At 38.8% G+C, this 22,251-nt stretch overlaps 1 protein-coding gene across 3 annotated transcripts in view; it reads right to left on the bottom strand.

Moving 5' to 3' along the window:
- Window positions 1-22,251, bottom strand: part of NUP153 (nucleoporin 153) — a 46,435-nt gene that overhangs the window by 9,562 nt on the left and 14,622 nt on the right. Inside the window, exons 2-17 of one of the 3 annotated variants that reach the window (XM_086469495.1) lie at window positions 22,141-22,146; window positions 21,034-21,247; window positions 18,552-18,800; window positions 17,125-17,264; window positions 16,914-17,042; window positions 14,965-15,081; window positions 14,792-14,836; window positions 14,643-14,696; window positions 10,122-10,268; window positions 9,366-9,418; window positions 6,657-6,796; window positions 4,899-5,032; window positions 4,029-4,121; window positions 3,699-3,789; window positions 3,286-3,405; window positions 1,075-1,689 (exon numbers count right to left, since the gene is read on the bottom strand). In XM_086469495.1, coding sequence (XP_086325621.1) covers window positions 1,075-1,689; window positions 3,286-3,405; window positions 3,699-3,789; window positions 4,029-4,121; window positions 4,899-5,032; window positions 6,657-6,796; window positions 9,366-9,418; window positions 10,122-10,268; window positions 14,643-14,696; window positions 14,792-14,836; window positions 14,965-15,081; window positions 16,914-17,042; window positions 17,125-17,264; window positions 18,552-18,800; window positions 21,034-21,247; window positions 22,141-22,146 — 2,347 coding nt within the window. Of the gene's footprint in view, window positions 1-1,074; window positions 1,690-3,285; window positions 3,406-3,698; window positions 3,790-4,028; window positions 4,122-4,898; window positions 5,037-6,656; window positions 6,797-9,365; window positions 9,419-10,121; window positions 10,269-14,642; window positions 14,697-14,791; window positions 14,837-14,964; window positions 15,082-16,913; window positions 17,043-17,124; window positions 17,265-18,551; window positions 18,801-21,033; window positions 21,251-22,140; window positions 22,147-22,251 lie in introns of all 3 variants that reach the window. The other 2 variants (XM_086469493.1, XM_086469494.1) reach the window with 2 other exon arrangements.

Below are 22,251 nucleotides of genomic sequence, written 5' to 3'. Positions count from 1 at the left end.
TGTAGTATTAACTGTGCTACTCACTGCACCATGATGGTCACAGCACCCCTCACATTTCCAAACTTCCTCCTTGCAATGGCTAAAGTCTCAAATAAAGGGCCAGTTGATCACTCTGAGGCTGAAAAGTCCAAGAGAATACGCTCCCTCTGAAATGCATGGTCTTATCTGAAGAAATTCCACTCTTACTGCACAGGATGATTACAAAAGCACAAATCTAGTCCATCTTAGAATCACTCCCACAGCGCTCCCAGATACATTTGCGAAGGTGTTTTTTGACATAATAGTGTATTAATTTGATGTAATAGTGTATTAAAATTATGTTTAACAAAAGTTAACACTAAACTAATTATTTGTGCTTTAAAAACAATAAAATCGCCACACTCACAATCAATTACAATCACATACAATGGGAAACAACCCATCACTGCACTGAAGGCGGCGTCCACCTCACCAGGGTCTGGAAGGACTCTGACCCTCCAGAACAAGGTCACCCATGTTCTGGAAGGCTACCACTGGCCTTCACAGGCATAGCTGAACGTACACATTTGGTTTAGCTGAAGATGAGTAGCTGAAGACTACACTGCCTTGAAATCTGGCTTCATACCTCTGCTCAATGACATACAAATGCTGAGTGGGGACATTTTTAGCCATGTTCTGCAAGTACTGCTTCTACTTATGTTTTGAAAAAGAAAAAAAACAAAACCAAAAAACCACCATGTAATTTTTTACTCTTTCTGTGGAGTTCACGTTTTTCCCCAATGAAAATGAGTAACTGGGTTTTAAGTTACGGCACCCAGTTTAGTAATCGTTCCTCACCAGCTACAAAGCAGGGTATATTTGCTTCAATTCAGCCCTGCACTAATGTGTTTCACAGTCAGTTCAATTCATGTGACAGGCTGGAATCGAGCCTGAGACCTCAAGAGCTCCTGTAACCATTCCTGCAGACAGGCACTAATCCATCCTGTCTGGCACACAGCCATGTTGCTGAAAAATATCTTTTCTATGCAATGTATTTTATTCTGTAAAGAATGCACAGAGGCCAAGATTGAAACAACAGAACAGAGAAGAACACACCTGGTTTCTCGGACTGACAAGCCACACATTTGCAGTCTTCTGCCTTATTTGATACAAGGCACACCGCACAGTCCCAAGAGCCTTTTGGCTTCTTAAATTTGTCTCCAAACCCCAGAGTGGCTGTTGTGTCAGTGCTGCTGGAGGAGGATGTCACTGTCACCGAGCTGTCTGTGACCACTGGCAATGTCAGAGCAGGCATTACTCCTGTTCCAGGCTTTGGTGTCTCACACGCTATACATTTTGTAGCTTCCGTTTTGTTCTGTACCAGACAGGTATCACAATCCCACGTGTTGGGTGACGGTTTAAATTTGTCTTCAAAGCCCAACATCCCTGCAGCAGGGACTGCTGCCTTAGAGGCGACACATTGATTTGAGCTTATCATCTGTTTTGTACTCTCAACTGTTGACACTTTAGCAGCTTCACATGTTACACATTTGCCATCTGTGGTTTTGTTTTGCGAACATGGGTCATGTGTGTCAGACTGCCAAAATGAGGACACTTGTTTAGAAGTGTCTTTACTCGCAGAAAAACTACTTATTGCTGGCCTTGTGTAGACCACTGTGCTTGTAACAGGCTGTGCAGTTGTAGAGGAGTGTGTTTTCACAGACATAAAGCCTATAAAAAAATAAACAGGAAGAGATTTCAGATAAAGCAGCACCTTCATTACACGTAAGTCACTTACTTATAATAGTAGGTGGCATAAATTTAAACCAAGTGCCAATGGTTACAACTATACATTCTGACTAACTGCAAGAGGAAGTCCCTGGAAATTTTATCTAAAGGGATTAAATTTCATATGCTGCACTGCAACATAACAGAACATTTATTTAAAGCTTGATTTAACTCTTAATTTCCAGGACAGTTTTAAATACAAACCTTCACTGGCAGATAGAAGTGCGAACAAACAGTACTGAAAGCCGACTATCCGTCATGTTCTAGAAATAATCCAATTTCATTTTAAGACACCATGCCCAGTCGAATCAAATTTCTAAGGCTATTTCTGCCATAGTAGGTGGCTCTCAGTTACTTTAGTAGCTGTGCAGCACTTGGTACTTGGAGCAGCAGTCCACATGGTATTTCCCCACAGATATCGAGTATTAAGTAATAAAAATGAAGAAAACAGAATAATTGCTATCTATAATCTTTGTTCAAAATGCACTGGACACAGCTCAATTCCTTATTTAAAGGTGCCAATTTTAACAGAAAACAAGAACCACCAATATGAAACACTAAAATATGCTATGGCAGTGCATCTTAAAAAGCACCACAGGTTACTTGTAAAGCTAAGAGCTTTTTTTGTTTATTATGTTGTTGTTGTTTTGGGGTGCTTTTTTTAATAGTGTCTTTGACACTATTAAAGAAGTCTTTGTACAATGTGGATTTAGAACCTGCTTCTCTTAAACTGATAAAGAAAATCGTCACTTCACTCATAGGTCTTCCCTTAAACAAACGCAGTGTATTTTCTCTCAGCTCTTTCCAATACAAAAAGGTGCTGTCTTCTTAACAACTGTATATATTTGTCACTTCATAAAAAAATAGTCCTGATGCAACTGAAGGCTTATGGGAAAAGATCAAATTCAATAAAGTCCTTTTCCTTAATACAAAAAAATATCATCTACACATACACACTTTATTAAACAGTTGAAAACAACTGCAATTACTTGCAAATAAAAATTAGAAAAAGGTTTTTGAACAGGCCACTTCTACTTAAAATTTACATTTGAATGCATGGTAACGGTTATCATTTAAGGTCAAAAGATTTGCAGCTTTTGAAACACCCTTAGGATGAAACTGTCTTTACTATTCTTAATAGTGAAGGAGGGAGAGGAATATTTGTAAAGCATTTTACAACCATTTCCTTTCCAATTCTATAAATCTAATTTATTTAAAATGAAACACTGATTATTTGACTAATTCTCTTTATACTTCATTTACAATTACATCCTAACACATAAAGGAGAAGCAATGCATCTGGTTTGAAGTTGCAGTTTTCCTTCCAGCAAAAAGCCACTTAGAATAGAAGGGGTGATCAACCCTAACAGATGCAGCGTTTAACGTAATGCTCTCCTGGGTTTGTGTTTCTAGATAATATTGCATAACTGTGTCAAGTGGCATTTTTGTTAGCCTTGTGGTGCATTTTTTAAAAATCAATGCAGTTATATGCTAGTGGATTTTTTGCAATATCTTTTTAAAAGGCGTTTATTATCTCACCAGGGCTTTTTAGAATGTCTAACACACTTCCTTCCTTTAAGACCTGCGCAGGTTTGGAGGGGCCATCACATTCTTCTTTTTTCTTCTTCTTATTGCTGGTGCTGTTTACAGTGGCGGTATCTTTAAAAACGAATAAAAAAACCCAAACCTTGTCACAAAAAAATCCACTTAAAATATGTTCACGTTTGCTAGAAATAAGACTTTACAAGTTTGATGCTTCTTACATAAGCATCGTCAAAATCCTGCCTTGGTTACAACAGTTTCTAATTACAATTTGGTTAAAAGCAGATCTGTCACTGAAAACACACTTTGCCTGGAATTGCTAATATGCTCAAAAAGGACAGATTTACTATTTAATATACAAAAAAAAGAAAATCAGCACTTCAGATCTGAAATGCTAAAATGTCTGTTACCTAGAGTATGTAAGGATGTCACTGGTGTATCACTGGATCCAGAAAGCTCTGCTGATTTTACAACAGGAACACTAAATGTAAACCCAATCTGCTATGAAAAAAGAGAGATTTTTCAGATTCTGAAACAAAAGAAACTTTAATCAAGTTTCACATACAAATAATTACCTGAAATCCAGTCTTCAAACTTTTAGTATACATGTTGGATGACAAATTATAAGCCAGAAACCTATATACTTGTTTTCCCCATTATCAGGGCCAATTCTCCTTTATTATTCTGCAACATTCTACTAAAGCCCTGAGAAAAGGTTGAGCATTATTTATTTTACTTACAGACAACGGAGGTAGCACTTCCGCCTCAGTAGATTTCACAATTGGAGATGAAAATCTGAACACAGGACTGCCAACATTACTCGCTGGTTGTACCTGTATTTTCAAAAGAATTAAGGTTTGTATCTAAAAGAAAAACACCCTGGCGAAACAGTAACAGCTACCTGGATTCACTGTCTAACAGACGTTCTGCAGTGAGGCTGGGAAAGCTGATGTTTGGTATTTATTTCTAACCCACAGATAAGAGTCCAATAAAAGAAAATGAAGCTTGCAAGTGAGCATATAGTGCAGTATCAGCAAAACCAAATCCCATAAATCAAGAGAAAAAACTGAGATGCTACTTCGATCTAAATATATTAAATGCACGGAAAAGCAGACCAGGCAGCTTAAGAACCTTAAACTAACTCAGCTCAACTGTAGTCAGAGCTTCAGCGCATAACTCAACATGTTAAACAAGGTATCTGCTTCAAAATACACAAAAATATTTCAAGTACTCTGGAACAGATGAACGCTTATTTTACTGCAGTAATATTCCAATTACTGCACCCCAGGCTCATATTCTACACTAGGCTTATATGACCATTAATGCTACCTCTAATTTAATGATTTAACCTGGCATACAATCCCAACAGAATCTCCACAGCATTTGAAGCAGTTCTACAGTTATGTTAACTAGACAGAAGTTTGCAAAGCATAAGATGGCAAACTTTATGCCTCCCCTCACCTCCAAATCAGAACATAATCCTGATTTATTCAACACGCCATAAAATAATTTTAGTTAGTTTCATGAGCACCACGGAAGAAGTTAAGATGCAAAACAGCAGATGTATATTCATCTTGAAAAAGCGTTCACAATACACAACAAAAATTTACCTTGTTCATTGCTGCTGTTGAAACAGTGCTTGGTGACGATGAGACAGTACTACTGGCAAGAAAACTAAAGTTGAACGAAGGCAGTGTTGCAGTACTGATGGGTAGGGGAACTTTCGGTAGTACTGGTTCTTCCACTTCCTAGGTGTAAATTTTAATTGTTATAAATTATAATTTTTCTATTTCTTTAAAGAAGTTGTAAATTTTAGCTTTTCTCTTTTACAAGACATACTACCTTCCTACTCTGTCCCACCCTTCACTTCTTAACAAAGTTAAATACAACAGAGAGATCTATAGATGAAGACAAAGCAAGTTTTCAAAAGGAATCCTAGCCTCCCCACCTCTGTCTGCCACATCATTTTAATCTATGGCAGGACTGTTTCCATGCAATACTACAGTCATCACCTGTCCAGAAAAAATACTGAAAGTTAGCTCAAAATTGTTACCTGTGCAGAACAGAGAGAGGCACAGATCAGATTTAGTTTTGTTTTCTGTACTTCAGTTATTAAAGGGTGGCGAGGCACTGGCACAGGTTGCCCAGAGCAGCTGTGGCTGCCCCCTCCCTGGCAGTGTCCAAGGCCAGGCTGGATGGGGCTTGGAGCAACCTGGTCTAGTGGGAGGTGTCCCTGCCCATGGCAGGGTGGGCTGGAACTAGATGGTCTTTAAGGTCCCTTGCAACAGGGAAGTGCAGTGAACTTGGAAAAAGATAATGTTTAAAGAAGTATGTGGGTTCCTTAGAGCACCAAAACCACCAAACCAAAGCACAAAACGTCAAAAAAAAAAAGCCTGACTAGCAGCAGAGATGATCATATTCTGGTAAATCTAGTCCATATCGGGTATGAGGATGCAAATTTAAAACTCAGAAACCAGTCTACCTTAAAAAGTCTGGTCTTATCCTTTCCTTTTAAACTATGATTACCAAGATTTGATTAGTTAGGGTTTAAATGGAAATAGCCAACCTAATCACAACTTGCACAGAAGTACCAAGATCTACCCAGAAGTTATTAAACCAAGATATAAGCTGCTACTACAGAAATTTAACATATCCTACAACTTACATCTTTCACAGTTTTGATTTGAAGAGTCTATTGGACCTTGATATTCAGACCATTTGTATTATAGAAACATTCTCCAGTACTTACTCTTTTTTTGTTGTTGTTGTTTTGGGGTTTTTTTCTTTTTAATATTTAAGATCCAGTAGCAGGCAGCTTACATAATCAGAAAAATAATCCTCAGGATAATCACAACCATAGCCTTGTTAAATGGTCTTTTCCCATTAAAACAAGAAAAAAACCCTCTCACAATGAGTTTGATTAAGTGCCAAAAATTGTGAATGATCCTTAGCAGACATGCAGAAGAACACTGTCTTCTGCTTCAGACTCTTTCTACATGACTTAAATATGAAATAACAAATTAAATAAACTTTTTTTACTTACTTAGCACTTGTTTCAAACATCATTCCTAAAGGAATTTTTAGAAATAAAAACTCTACAAACCTCCACCAAAATTCATGCATTTAACTGCTGATGAGAAACTTTATAGTATGAAGCATCTCCAAAATAATATGACTAAAAATTTCAAAAATAAAAAAAACCACAAGGTTGAGGCACTTAAACAGATAAATTGGATCCTGCCTCAAAACCCACAGCAAAACCCCCACAAAACTGAAGTGGCATCATTATAAATTACTATGAGGCAATAAAACTGGCATACTTGGTGAGTTACTGAAGTAATCTCAGTGACAGCAATTAACCTCAGAGCCCCTTACCTGTTGTTCTTGTCCAGGTTTTGATATATAGTGTATTCCTCTTTCCCTTCTCATCTTGCCACCACCACCCACTCCTCCTCCTGAAGACAGACCGTTGGATGCAGGAGTACTGAATTTGGGGTAGGTCAAATTGCTGGCACAGAATAACAATACATAGGTTGAGGAAGGTGGTGGGGTGGGGAGAAAGAAAAGGAAAAATAATTAAAAAAAAAAAAAATCAACTTTTCAACTAACTGTTTCAAAGGACTAGCCACTATTAGTCCTAGAACTGACACCTTCTAATCAGAATCAGAAAAAAATGTTCCACAAGTTGCTAAATGCTGATAAATATCTGATATTCTAAACAGCAAAACCTGCATTAATAAGAGCAGCAATGAGAAGGGCATACATAAGAAACAGTCACAACATCCATAAAGGAATGATGACTAAGCCAGAAGACCTGACATAGAAGAACTGATTCAGATTGTTATTTTCTAATGTTCCGTTTTAATAGTCTACTTATTACTATTTCCACTATTTAGTAGAAATTTTAACTGCTGGTTCTCTGATTTTGTGATGAGCATGTATCTTTGCAGGGATATAAAAGAACAATTGAAAATATACGGGGGGGGGAGACGGACGGACGGGACACGACGACACGCACGCACAACAGCACGCACGCATGCATGTGTGTGCATGTGCACGTGAAATGCTGCCAACAGCTCTTAGGGAATAGAGAGGCTTAAACTTGTGTGGCAAGATAATACTGCAAACGCTTCAGAAGCGGCTCTGGCTTTCCTGGGACCATCAGCAGAAGCAGCAGAGGTGTTTGGGTGTGCCAACATTCCAGAAGTCTTTTCAGACATAAATACAGATCCCTTTTGTAAGGCATACAAAGGCATTTCTCTGTTCACTACAAAAGCCTAGATCCAAATCAGAAAGATATCCCAGTTGAAGTGGTAAGGGAAAAGAAAAACAAACAAACAAACAAAAACCTCAAAACAAACAAACCAACCAACCCAAAAAACCCACACCACACCTCAAAACAGAAGCAAACTAGGGAATAACAACAATAAAAAGCACTATGGCATCAAAATGAATTATCCTTGGAAAAAATTACCATATAAAAGCTTATCCTGCAGCCAGCCAGTCAGTCATTACAAAAGTACATTTGATCACACTGGAAGACATCAGGTCAAGTTTCCAGAAGACTGAGGAAAAGAATTGGTCTAAACTTGTCAGATACTTGCAAACAGTCTGCTTAGCACTGTAACCACTGAGATGAAGCCAGATCCTTAAGGCCATATGCTCAAACTTTTCTCTAACCCAAACTGACAATCAATTCAAATTCCGGAAAATATCTTACGTCAAAATAGAGCTTTATTCAGGCAATTATAGCCTGTCTATAATAGCCCATATTCCTCTTTTCTGTTAACACCTGTCAGCTTCTAAGGGGCAAAGACAGTTTTCTGTCTTCAAGTAAGTAAGTCCAATCCACAGTTCTGACGCAGGTTTAAAAACTAAACAGCCTTCGGTAGGCTGAACAGAGATGTACCAAAGTACTACAGGTTATCTGCACAAAGGGACACTTGCTAGCTGCCCCATATCAGTGGTGTGTTCGTGCAACAGAACTTAAAACCCAACAGAGACTGGCTTTACAAAAGAATTTTTAAAAAAGGACCATCTACTCTGCAAACAAAAGTAGAACATAGCAGTAAAACTTGCAAACCAAATAAAAAGCAGTATCAGTTTTCTGGATCTCCCTTCTACTGGAGAAGAAAGGAGTTCTACCAAAGAAAATTTAGAACAATTTGAAACCCCACAATTAAAAATTAACATCTGTTTGCACCTATGCCAAAACCTTAAAGCAAATCTCTTACACCCCTGAAAAGGTGGTTGCTGTGAAGTCAAACTATTAGATGCCAAAACTAAGGGCTGGTTTGGGTTCTTTTTGCAAGCCAAAGAATGCCCAAGGCAACATTAGAATTGCTTGGAAGATGAACACAGAGACAACAAAATACAATTCCCTGCCACTGCTCTTTGAAAGGAAGAATCCTCAAAAAAAGGTATCCTTTGAATGCAAAGTGTCTTCAATTCAAGCATTACCCAAAAGACTTGTTGCCCAGAAGGGAGAGCCATCAGTATTACCTGGAGGTGAAGTCATTCTACCTAAACCAAGCAAGCAGTGTAACGCAAGACAATCTCAAGAAGAAATACAACTTCTAACTCTCCTAGAATTTTGTGGGTTTGAGACAAGTTGGTATTTGGCCTCAGATGATTCTAAAGGGCTCCTGTTTTTCATGCAAACTCACAGAGCAGACAAGTGAAAGTCACTATGAAAGGAACGCTGAAAAAAATCCCGATCTTCCTCCAGATTTTTGCTTTTTTTTTTTAAAAAAAACAAACTAAAAATGAAATACATTCCTGAACTGTAAGCCACTGCACCTTATACAGAACCTTTCAGAAAGAATAATTCCTTTAAGATAAAGCTTTCAGACTTGAAGCAATTAAATAATTAGCTGCAACTAATAACTACTCCCCTAATGAACATCAAGATGCATAAATGGTTAAAATCTCTCCTAATACAATTTTTTCACAGTATTTTCCATTCCCTTGACTGGAACTGTTACTGCCCTCCCAAAAGATGACAGGCATGCAGGCTGCAGTGACAAAGGACAGCACTTGCTTTTTTCAAGTGTTTTACATTAATAGATTTGTCATACCTTTCAGATGGTTTTACTTGCTGTTCTGCAGGAAAACTCTTCTCTCTCATGACCTGCAAGTTAAGTTTGATTTCAAGATTTATCTGAATGTACTTATAAAATACACACAAACAAAGATAAACAACCACACATTTTGTGTTGGGTCTTTTTATTTATACTACTAATATACCTGACCCACTTAAGCTTGTTCCCTGACTGTGACTATCCACTTTGATCTCAGGCCTAAAAAGCCCATAGATTTAACAGCTGGTCATTTTTACATTCAGATTGATACTGGAACCATGGGTGGTTTTTTTTTCTGAAAGAGATGCCAATCTTGTTTTAAGGAAAGTTTATCTGCTCCAAAGTGATCAGAATGGGTAATTGTCAGAAATCTCACTGGGAGCCCGGAGCTCACCTGAAAGAGTTTATACACAACATCAGCATGTTCCATCAGCAACAGCTTTGTGTACAGAAGCATACGAAAAGGAAAAAGTTGTTTCTGTATTTTAATATAATTTCACTGAGGACAGCCCAACCCAATAGCGCATCATCACATTCTGAAAATAACCACCAGCCACTTACTGTTCCAAAAGTACAACTAAATCCATAAAACCTCGAAGTATCTCCTCCACAATGATTCCCACTGTCTTAATGCTTACCTCAAACATGCTATCGGTACTCTTTGCCAAGAAAGAGCACCTTAGTAGAATAATTGGTTAGAGACGTTCCAAGCTTGTAAAAAGCAAGCAGATAAGGACCAGAAAATTTACTTACTTTGTGCTTTATATCTACCCTCTGGTGAATTTTGCTGGAATCAGTAGCTGGAGTCAGAGATGGTTTAAAATACTGAGTCCGACTCACTGACAGAGAGATTGCCTTTGGTGTCACGAGTTTCTGGACAGGTGGATGCTGCGATTCCATCTTTGAAAGGGAAGCAGCAATCAATTTATCCTTGTACCCACCCAAATTACCACAGCATTTACTGATGAAAAAAGTTACAGAACTATAAACCTCCCATCAGTCTCAGCACCCAGTGAAAATTACTTGGAAGTGTTGAAAGAATTTAGCTTGCAGAGGGAAATCACCAGAAAACCAGTTCTGAAATCCAAAAAGCTACCGAAGTAGCCAAAGTCTGCCTGAATTCTATTTCAAAATTTGGCAGTTAACTTTCCAGACAAAATAATTCATGTTACTATAATCAAAATAACTCATGTTACTATAATATGCTCCCATCTTTTCCTCTCCTCTGCCCACATTGTGATATTTTTTTACTGGCTTAATCTATTAATTTAACATTTAAAGTGTTAAGCAGCTAATTATACAGGCTTCTGGGTTTCATTTTTTCTACATTTTCCTCCTTTGAAGTTACACTTAAAAAAAAAGAAAAAAGGTAAAATAATTTAAAAATAGTCTCATCCATCAAAATACATTCCAATGTTTGAGATTTGCATTAGATGCACTTCAAAGTACTGGTTTGACTTTCCTTGTCAAAGCATTTTCACAGACAAGAGTTTATTTTTAACAGAAAGCACTGTACATACTGACTTAACTGAACTGTGAAACAAGACCCTAGAAGGCTACAAGATTTACCAAAGGCTCCATCTGTAGTCTTAAGGATCAGAAGAATCAGACTTAGGATGCATGCCATTATTTAAATTAGTACCCAGAGGAAACTGTGTTTACAATGCAGCTTTAATTTCACAGTATCTCCCAACTCTTGGTAATAAAATTCATGCTGTACAATCTATAAAGTGAATAAAAGTACTTCTTTCCAAATATTATTATACTCATTTTGAAACCTTGAGAAAAAGGTAGTATAAGTTCACAACTCATTTTGAGTGAAGGATGGTCCACTGCTCTTTTTAAATGTAAACAGAATAGAACTGGAATCAGAATAGTTGAGTTGGAAGGCACCTACAACAACCATCGAAGTCCAACTGCCTGACCACTTCCAGGCTGACCAAAAGTTAAAACATGGTATTAAGGGCACTGTCCAAATGCCTTTTAAACATTGACAGGCATGGGGCATTAATCACCTCTCTAGGAAGCCTGTTCCAGGGTTTGACCACCCTCTCGGTAAAGAAATGTTTACTCATGTCAAGTCTGAATCTCCTCTGACGGACACAGCTTTGAGCCATCCCCATGTGTCAGGAAGCTGTAGAGAGCAATGAGGTCACCCCTCAGCCTCCTTCTCTCCAAACTGTACAAATCCAGTGTCCTCAGCCACTCCTCACAGGACGTTCCTTACAACCACTTCACCAGCTTTGTTGCCCTCTGGTCCTCTTGAATGGACCTTCACATCCTTAAATTGTGGAGTCCAGAACCTCAAGGTGAGGCTGCACAACACTGAATACAGTGGGATAATCACCCCTCTTGACTGGCTGGTTATGCTGTGTTTGCTGCACCCAGGATGTGGTTTGCCCTCTTGGCTGCCAGGGCACACTGCTGCCTCACACTGAGCCAGCTGCCAGCCAGCACACCCAGATCCCTTTCTGCAGGGCTGCTCTCCAGCCACTCCTCTCCCAATTTATACTTGTGACCAGCATTACTCTGTCCCAGATGCAGAACCACAGAATAGTTTGGGTTGGAAGGGACCTTTAAAGGCCATCTAGTCCACCCCCCTGCCATAAGCAGGGACATCTTTAGCTGGATCAGGTTGCTCAGAGCCCCGTCCAACCTGACGATGAGTGTTTCCAGGGATGGGGCATCTACCACCTCTCTGGGCAGCCTGTGCCAGTGTTTCACCACTCTCATTGTCAAAAATTTCTTCCTTATATCTAGTCTAAATCTGCTCGCCTTTAGTTTAAAACCATTACCCCTTGTCCTATCAGAACAGGGCCTGATAAAGAGTCCCTCCCCATCTTTCCTGCTGGAAGGTTGCAATAAGGTCTCCCCAGAGCCTCCTCTTCTCCAGGCTGAACAACCCCAGCTCTCTCAGCCTGTCCTCACAGGGGAGGTGCTCCAGCCCTCTGTCATTTTCATGGCCCTCCTCTGGACTCACGCCAACAGATCCATAACCTTCTTGTGCTGAAGACTCCAGAGTGGAACATGGTACTTCAGGTGAGACCCCTTGCTCAACCTGCTGGCCACACTGCTTTTCATGCATCCCAAAATACGGCTGGCTTTCTGGGCTGCGAACACATTGCTGGCTCATGTCCAGCTTTTTGTTCACCAGCACTCCCAAGTCCTTCTCTGCAGGGCTGCTCTCAATCCCTCCATCCCCCAGCCTGTATTGATACTGGGGATTGCCCTGACCTCAGTGCAGGACCTTGCACTTGGCTTTGTTGAACCTCATGAGGTTCACCTGGACCCACTTCTTGAGCTTGTCCAAGTCCCTCTGGATGCCATCCTGTTCCTCAGGTGTGTCAACCGCACCACTCAACTTGGTGTCATCTGCAGACTTGCTGAGGGTACACTCAATCCCACTGTCTATGGCACGGATGAAGATCCAGCATCTGTTCTTGTTCAATTTCATGCCACTGATGATGGCCCAACTCTCCAACCTATTTATCTCCCTCTGCAAGGCCTCCTGTTCCTCAGGAGAGTCAGCAGCAGCTCCCAGTTCAGTATCATCAGCAAACTTGCTAAGGGTGCTTCAACTCCTGCCTCCAGATCATTGATAAAGATATTGAACAGCACTGGCCTCAGAATTGAGCCCTGAGGAACACCACTGGTGACCAGTTGCCAGCCACATGTAGCCCCCCTCACTGCAACCCTTTGTGCCTTGCGTTCAGCCAGTTCTTCACCCAGCGCACTGTCTACCTGCTCATCCCACAGATGGACAACTTGTCCAGAAGGATGCTGGAGGGACAGTACCAAAAGCCTTACTGAAATCCAGAACAACTACATCTGCCACCTTCCCTTTGTCCACTAGGTGGGTGACCTTAGCATAGAAGGATATCAAATTAGTGAAATGGGAATGTACAATGAAAAAAATAAGTCACCCAGATATTTAATACAGTAACAGCTATTCTGTCTGGTGCAGATCCTCAAAATTAGAAAGATACCACAAAAAATACTTGCAAAAGTTTTGCCTGAATGCTCAAGTGTTCTGTCAACCATATGTTTGCTTTAGCAAGAAAACACACAACCCTCTCCTTGGAACCCACAACCCTCTCCTCCCCTTCTCATCAAGGGCTACCCTTCCCCGGCCAAACTTTATGAATTCTAGTATTATGAAAAGACAATTTCTCTACTTTTACCCAGTGACAGCTGCGTGCAACATTCGCTTTCTGACTGACGTCAGGTTCTATGCTGCAAATCTGGCAGATCTCTCTTAATGCCTCATCACAGGTGTAGTTCCACAATTTAACTGAGAATCCACACCAGCTTTGTTTTCAATTATTTGGATAATATTTATGGTAAAGAAATTATATGCTCTACTTTTCAATGTTCTTCTAATTTAGCATATAGCCAAAGATGGTACAGGAAATCCAAGATGTTTGTAAACTCTGAAGTGACTATAAAATTAATTATACTTCTAATCAAGGGATTAGCACAGAAACTTCTTGAGACATTCTGCCCATTTTCTCATTAAAACAGCAGCTGAAAAGTCTGCATGAAAGAAAAACCACACTTTTGTTCCTTCGGTTGTCGCACCTTAAAGTGGTCTTTTCTTGGTTTTAGAATTTAACTTGGGGTATCACTGAATTAAAGTGATCAAAAAACATTACTAGTTTTTTTTTTTTAAAAGAAAAAAAAAAAAGAAAGAAAGAATGATTTACCACAGCATTACCACCATTTCAGTGCTTCATCCAAACAGGAATTTAGGAACAGAAGGTTACAGAAATTACAACATTTAACAAGTTTCCTTCTCCCCTCCTTGAGCAGTATATAAAAAAACATTAGTAATATTTTTCTGCTCGAAATGAACACGGAAATCTGCACAAGGTCTGTATGATCACTCAATCAATATTTTTCTATTTCTGATCATTTCTGCAAGAGAAAGCTTTCCTAAACAGAAAGATTAACATGCAACTTAAGCCCAGGCTGCAGGACAAGATAAAACTACTTTCGTGTGTTCTAGAGAAGTTGTTCTTGATTGACATATCAGAATACCACCACATAAAGACCATATAATTCTTAACCTGAGTAATCTTCACAGTCCTTCATCTAATGTGAGTAGAAAAGACACTTTTAGTAATTTCCACACAGCCAAGACAGCTGTAATTCACATAGTGCTAATATTAACTTGAATTCATGTGTATGTGGTCATTGAGGTTTGTGACATTTCTTCTAATATGTACAAAGCACAGAAAGTTATCCATCCCCACTTCGGATGTTTCTGGTTCTTACCTGTTTTCGTTTGGACTGGAAGCTAGTAATATTCAGAACATTCCTGTCCACAGGCTAAGGGGGAACAAAAGCCTAAATATTAGAGGACAAATTTTTTCCTAAGAGAGCGTCCATTCAACAAGAACATGGGGGTTTTGTGATCAACTTACAGAAGACAGTGGACTAGAACCAGAAGATGGAATCCTTTTAGCATCCTGTTGAAAAAACAGTGCAATAGATTAAAACTGGACACTACATAAGGAAGATCTTCATCCTATATTGGCACATTTGCTATGTTTTTCAAGCACACAAAATAAAACAGATTAAAAGGAGTGCCATTTACCGCCAAAGGACTTGACATCTTCTCCAATGACTGCAAGATACGCCGTGCTGTGGAACTTGTCACACCATAGGATTGCACACTCGCTTGTTTAGCTTTCATTTGTCTTCTTACTGGTGGCTGAAAAATTAGCATTGCAAATATTATGATGCTTAATTTTCAATTAAACATGCATGTATGTTATGCCCTATGGCTACACTGATGATATAACCAATACTCTTGTGATGACAGAGAAAAATGCACTCCCTGGGCATTCTAGGCATGAAGAAGGAAACATACACTACCGACTTTACAGATGTTTAAGTGGGGCCCCATTTGTACACAGGATAAAGCAACAAAAGAAATACTTAAATGGAAAAGGTCATGAAAAGGAAGATGTTAGGCCTGTAGGGTCTCTGAAGCAGTAATCGGGAAAACAGAACTGAAGCAAAGGCTTGTGCTGCAGAAAGTATTTTCAGTAACAAAACAGATCTCAGAGTTTCATGACGGTGTAAGCATACCATCTTGAAACCAACGCATACAATCACCATCAGACCTTTCTAGTTTTACTTCTCTCGTTTCCTCCCTTCCCCCAAGATTACAGTTGACGGCAGATCTTTTTACTGTTTAAAAAGATAAAGATCTGATTTGAACTCTTAAGAGATCTAAACCTATTACACCAAAAAACAAACCGTTTTATTTGCACCATGTGATTTTGAATATAAGTCAAAAAATCTTCTTTCAGTGTGATTTTTGGCTTTTTTTAATTATGTTAAACCCCTCACGTAACCACATCATGCTTACCACACTGCTATATGAAGACAGGAAACGGACCATACAGCATATAAAAAAACACCAGCAAGACTTGCCATAATCCACAGCATGCAGCAACAAGCAAGCTAGTCTCTTTTTAAAAAGCTTAGTATTTTGGTTCCTCTTTTCAGCATAATACATATTTATTTTGTAAAAAGTAAAAACAGCTGACCAAAGAGGTCTCCTAGCTTACAGGAAGTTTTGAGTGTTCTGAAGTTTGATTTAACACCAAGTCAGAACAAACTACAAGTTTTCAAGGTTTCCCCTAAGTCAGGTCCCCTTGTAGGTCCCCTTGTTCCATGGTAGAGACTGCCAGAGTAGGTCCAGCAAACTCTTAGTCCAGTTCCTTAAATAAAGTTCCTTTTGACTTTTGATTTTTTTTTTTTTTTAAATAAAAGCTATTTTGATTCGAACACTTTCCAACCAAACCAGATTGTACTGACTTCCTTTTAGATTCAACTCTAGCTACTGAGAGTTGTCAGCATTTTTAATTTGCTGGTTCATTTCAGAACACAGAAATCTTACGGGCAAGTAACTCTTTTCAAGAGCTATCTGAATGATATTAAAATAGAAAGTATTTTATTGTTTATCTTGAGATTGCATTTATGACTGCATGCCTCCCTCTAGGTAACAGAAGAGCAAAGAATCAGCAAAGTTGCCTTTTAGATACTACTACAGTAAAGAGTGCACAGTTCTATACAATATATTCATAGCACGAGTGTAGGCATGCTTGTGTGAGATCTACAGACAAGTATCAGGCAGGTAGCTTTTCCTACCATAAACTACCAAAAACAAGTTTTCAAAGTTATCCCATCATTGGTTTTATTTACATGTTATTTTAACATAATACGGTCAGAGGCAGACAGTGGCAGAAAATGGAATTTTTGGAAAGACTTAACAACAGAAGCAATCCCAACTACAAACACCTAGCCAGAACCTAAGATGCTACTGTCATTCTTGTGCATTATGGTAAGTATTTCTACGTAAACTGTTAAAAAATAATTAACAGAAATTGTTCTTTTCTACTCATGTAGGCTGAGAGGGCAAATTAGGAACTGTTGCCACATTTTCAGCTCCTTGCTCACAGCTCTTCTGGCAGTGCTACTCCTTCTGGATTTGAACTACGTTTTTCCTCACACCACGCTACTATTTTCACATACCTGATAAGGAGCGATTCGCACTTTTGTCTCCCTTGCTGCTGCAGCTGCACCACCATAAGTGGTCTTTCCAGGGTAAAATGGGGAATCCCCAAGTTGGCTTGTCTTAAAGACAGAAGTGTTTCCAAGTGACTACAGAAAGGTATTATGAGAAGTGGTTAGTAAAATGGCTACACATTCAAATTGATCAAAATTAATACTGTGCAGTACTTACAGGAGAGGGAGATCCAAAAGCAGATAAATTGAATGCAGGTTTTTTAGAGCTAGCTGCAGGATGCTGTGAGAGGGAATGAGATCTTTCAGCCTCTGCGGACCAGAGCAGTGGTGCTGAAGTATTTTTTGAAACTGTGATATCTGCCAAAATGACACGTGCAATACGTAAATGCCTTGTGTACATAGAGAATTTTAATATTAAAAATCAAACTCCAGAGTTCTTTAACACACAAAAATAAGTCTTACAGAATGAAAAACTCCCGTACACTCATTTCTCCAGCACTCTAACCTTCAGAGTTCTTCAAACAGATCAATTTCACATATGATATGAAAACCAAGTACCAACTCTGAACGTGAAATCTGTTCACAGAACTGCAAATACGTTACCTTTCAGTAATCTTTCAAAAGCATGCACAACAAGTCAATAGTATGCTTCCAATGTAGAGCAAATTTATTTTTTCTTCTTTCATGATAAAATAAAAGGGAACTGCATAAACACTGGTGCATCTATAATGATAGAAAATTTTTCCTATGTTGGTAAAAGGTTGGAGCCCAGCATAGGTCAGAATTGCACAGGATTTAAATGTGAAAAATTCCCCAAAGGCTGAACTAAGAGAGTTAATGACCTATTTTCCATGTATGTTTTATGGAGACACACCAGAAAGCTCTACTGAACTCAGGTTATATTGCTAAACCCTGGCAACATCTACTCCAAAATGTAAAAATATGTTCTCAAGAGAACTTGCCAAGCACGCCTCAATCCTCTTTTATATGAGGGTCTAGAAAAAGCTGCAAACCTGCTGTTTGCCCTTTCTCATTGGGATCACCTAGGCCCCCATCTACATCAACACAATGTTTATTTTTTTTAACTTTAAAATGGTGTACATTCCTTACTGAATTCAGCAAAAGACATGGCAGTATTGACAACTGATGCCTTCTATCAAGAAAGGTCAAAAAAGCAGCCCAAAACTTGTTCAGTCAGAATAGTTTCTTTATTGACGCCTTGTAAAAACACTGGAAACCAACCGGTGTTTCTATTTGTCACCTATATTTATGCACTTTTAACCAGCTGTCAGTTAGATATTCCGAGTCACTCTTCTGTCTAGGCAATCAACCTAGCTGTCAAGCTACAGCGAGTCATCCTCAGTTCCTAATATCCCAGTTCAAGATTGACAGATAACCTAGCTAAAAGTGTGTTTAATTAGCACCAACTCTTTGTAACATCAGGGTCTCATAAATGTACTCCAAACCATGGTTATCTTTAAAGGGTGACAGGATTATATACTTCTGAAATACTAAAAACTAAATGTGATTCTCACATGCAAAGCTGACATTCACATACTTTATTTACTAAGGTGATGTGGAATATTAAACAATGCAAAGTACTTCATGTAACCAAAACAATCAATTAGAGAACAAAAAAGTTACCTTTATCAGACGCTCTAGAGGAGAAGCCACTGGTTGTTGAGATGTTATCGTCATCGTGCTGAGAGGTAGAATCTTTTATTTCTTTTACAAGAGACAGTCCAGGACTGCCAATGCCAAGTGAAGAAGATGTAGAGGGCTGACAATGTGGTACTGTGGAATCCAACACGGTGCAGTTCAAATGGCTCCGATGAAGAGAGGGCCTTGTTAACACATCTGAGAAGTTCAATGTAGACCTACTCGTGGATGGTTCTAAACAAGAACAGGGAGACAATTAGCTTCCCTATAGGCAAGTTCGCAGAAGCCAAAACCTGTTTTCTACCAACACCCATGCTACTGCCAAGTTCTAAGAACAAAAATAGAGATGCCGAATTTAACTTCTTCCTCACCCAGATAGGGTTTCATCTGTCTGATTACAACAGCCACACTGCTTGCAATACTAAACGTTAATGTCGCATTAAGAAGAGGTTAATGATGAGGTTTTACAAGAGCAAATCTGACCTCATGCTCATGTACTCTAACACTGGGTCTTTCACTAAACCAAACATGTATAAATTCCTTCTTCTGCAGATAAAGCTTCCAATAAGCTTTCCAAAATTTGCGATCACATGGTGAGTTACAGACAACTCTGCAGTTTATATAATCTGGTAACAAAGATTATGTTAATCTGAATACATAACATGAAAATGTATATTTGCAGAGATTTGGGGGGGGGGGGGATTATTTGTTTTGGTGGTGTTGTCCCCCTTCCCAAATTCTACCATATCAGGACATGCTACAAGCAAAACATTATCTCTTATCCATTAACTTTTGAGACTTTGGCACAAGGTCAAGTAAGCATCATGGCCTCAGTTGCAAGATGTGTATTTTTTCCTCAGGAACCAAAGGGACTGTAAACACTGTCAGTGTCCTGCGAGAGGTGGTCTCACAGCTCCAACTTGACACATGAACGAAATAGCTATTAATGGATATCTTGCCTGATACCTATTTAAGTCCACAGTCCTTCGTGGGAGTTCTGGGTATGAACATGATTTTGAGTCACTATCTTCTTGATATTTGCACTGAAGCTTAAACTAGCTAGTTTGATCTTCATATCCACCATAGTACTAGAAACTAGTTCTCCAAAGCACTGGTGGATTTTTACAACTGTCTTGTTTGAGATAAAAAAAGTGTTATCAGGCTGAAGGTTGGACAACCAAAGGAGTATGGGCTCTGGCACACTGGTACCTGAGGTGAAGAAACAGGCCTTCTAAAATGATAATAGTAATAAAAAATATTATTATTAACTATAGCAAGAAAGATCCATCTGCAACATCCACAGACTGTGTAACACAAGCTACTAAAGGTTCTAGGGTGTCCATCTGCTCCTGATTTCTTGGAGCTAGAAAGTTGGCTGTGCAGCTGTTCTTACTGAAAGGTCCTTTTACACAGTTCTTCAGGAAAGCCGACACGTGTTCCTCATTCATGAAGACCTTCTCTATTCCTTTATCCAAACTTATTCTCAAGCTACAGCTACACAGAAAGCAATAAAGCTCCTTATTTACAACTAGATGACATTAGCAACAAAGGTATTTCCTCATTATTTTTCATTCTGCCAACAACAGAAGCAAAACAAACAGATGGTTATGCACATGTGCTCAGACAAAACTTTTCTCCTTATTAAAAATAAGGTTCCACAAAACTGCTAATTTAAGAGAAACTCAAATAAGACCAAGTGCAAATTTACAGAGGAGAACTACAGAAACAGCACGATACATATAAAACACAGATTAATCTTTTATACGGTAAAGTAAGGGGTTGAGAACTTCTTTGACAAGGGTTCAAATAGGTTTTCAAAGACCCCACGCTAGCCACGCATACACCTTAATGTTACCAAGTATTTCAAAAAGAGTTACATCATAAACCATGCTCCCCAGTCCTCCATTAAACAAACAAGGAACTTTACTAAATTGATTGAAGAAGACCAAAGGAAAAAAAAAAAAAATCAGGACATAAGAAAGAATTTTCCACTGGCATTCCAGCATCTGGTCTTTTGTTTTGAGGACAACAAAACAAATTAATGTTTTTATTACCTTAGGCAATCAGATAAGACTTTCATTCTAGACCTTTTAAAAAGAAAATGTAACCCAGGACACTTGCAAATGAATATAATTAATGTTTTGCACCTGGTTAACTGACTACCTGAACTTAACTCATGACTTCCAAGAGCTGTAAGACAACCTCCAACAGGTTTCGCAATTATGCTTACACTTTAAAGCTAAGACAGTTTCACAAACAGTTATTGGGGGTTTTTTAATTGGTTTTGGGGCATTTTGTTTTTGTTTGGGAGTGGGGTGTGTCTTTTGGTTGTGGGGTTTTGGTTTTGGTTTTTTTTCATTCATTCTGTCAAAATGCTCCTTCCAGCTTCCCTTAGAAATTTAGATTCAAAACTAGGAATCTGTGAATAAATACAGATGGCCAGAATACTGAATAATTTTTCACATACCTTCTAAATTAATTCTTGCTGATTCAGGCGTGACTCTCCCATCAATCACTATGGTATCTTCATTTGCATAATCATGGTGATAGTTTACTGGATTCTCTTCCTGGTTTGTAGATTCATTTGTATCGACACATTCATCTTCACTTCTATTGAAATACTTCTGTAACCATCCTGGTACAATGTTTTTCACTGATTCTGTCACTCTGCTAATAATTCCCTGCTTGAAAGAAAAAACACTTGTTAATTACAGAAATACAGTCAGCAGCATACGCTGGGATGCAACCTTGCACAGACCTTGGAGACAGACATTAGATATCAAATATTCAGGACAGGAATAAGATCGAGGGGGTTGATCCTTGACATAGGATCTCTGTACTTCTGGACACACATGACAAAAATTCACCTAACGTTGGTTCACTACTAACCTATCAGTTTCTGCACTTCGCAGTGACCTTGGCAATGTTCAAAATTCTGGAATTTCAAACAAAGTTCACCAGAGGTTTGTCAAGTCAGAAGGTCATCAGGAAGTTCTATTTCTAAATAACTCCTGATGTACATACTTTTTTTGAGGACTTCTCCTTTTAACACCTTCATGTGAAAAACCATCAAAACCAGAAGCTGAGCAATTATCTACAGTGATAGTGATGACCATGATAGCTGCTAAAATCAGTGAACTTAAATATTTCTGATTTTTCTAATGCTGAACTGTAGTAACAATGTATATCAGAAAACCACTGTCATGCTCTGAACAGTCAGGGTACCCTGGAAGAAACAGATATAGTTGAATAACTGGTACCTCACTACAAGACTCTTAAATAGATCCATTTTGATCAAATTTCATTTCATGGTATGTTAAAGATTTGGATCTCCAAACCTTAATATTCTGGAATTACTGAATACATAAAAGTAATTTCCATTTTGACATTTACCAATTATTTGCAACGCTTACACTTAAGAAATATTTATTTACCATTTTGTTTTAGGTAGTCACTTGTTCCCCATCATGCCCTCAAAATTTCAACACACCTTCCTGTCAAATCTCAACCCCACGCAGCAGATCGCTTGCAGCATGGAGCTCCCTCCCTCTTACGCTGACTGCAGCCACAGAACCAGCTGCTAAACTCTGCAAGCCAACATGAAAGCTAACTCTGCAATTTCAACACTTTGGAAACTGAAAAGTAACAGGAGTTAAACAGATTTTTGATGAACTCTGTTGTCAGT

This window comes from Leptosomus discolor, chromosome 8, assembly GCF_034619465.1.
Source record: "Leptosomus discolor isolate bLepDis1 chromosome 8, bLepDis1.hap2, whole genome shotgun sequence".
NCBI classification, from domain to species: Eukaryota; Metazoa; Chordata; class Aves; order Leptosomiformes; family Leptosomidae; genus Leptosomus; species Leptosomus discolor.
This window is presented reverse-complemented; position numbering and strand designations above follow the sequence as displayed.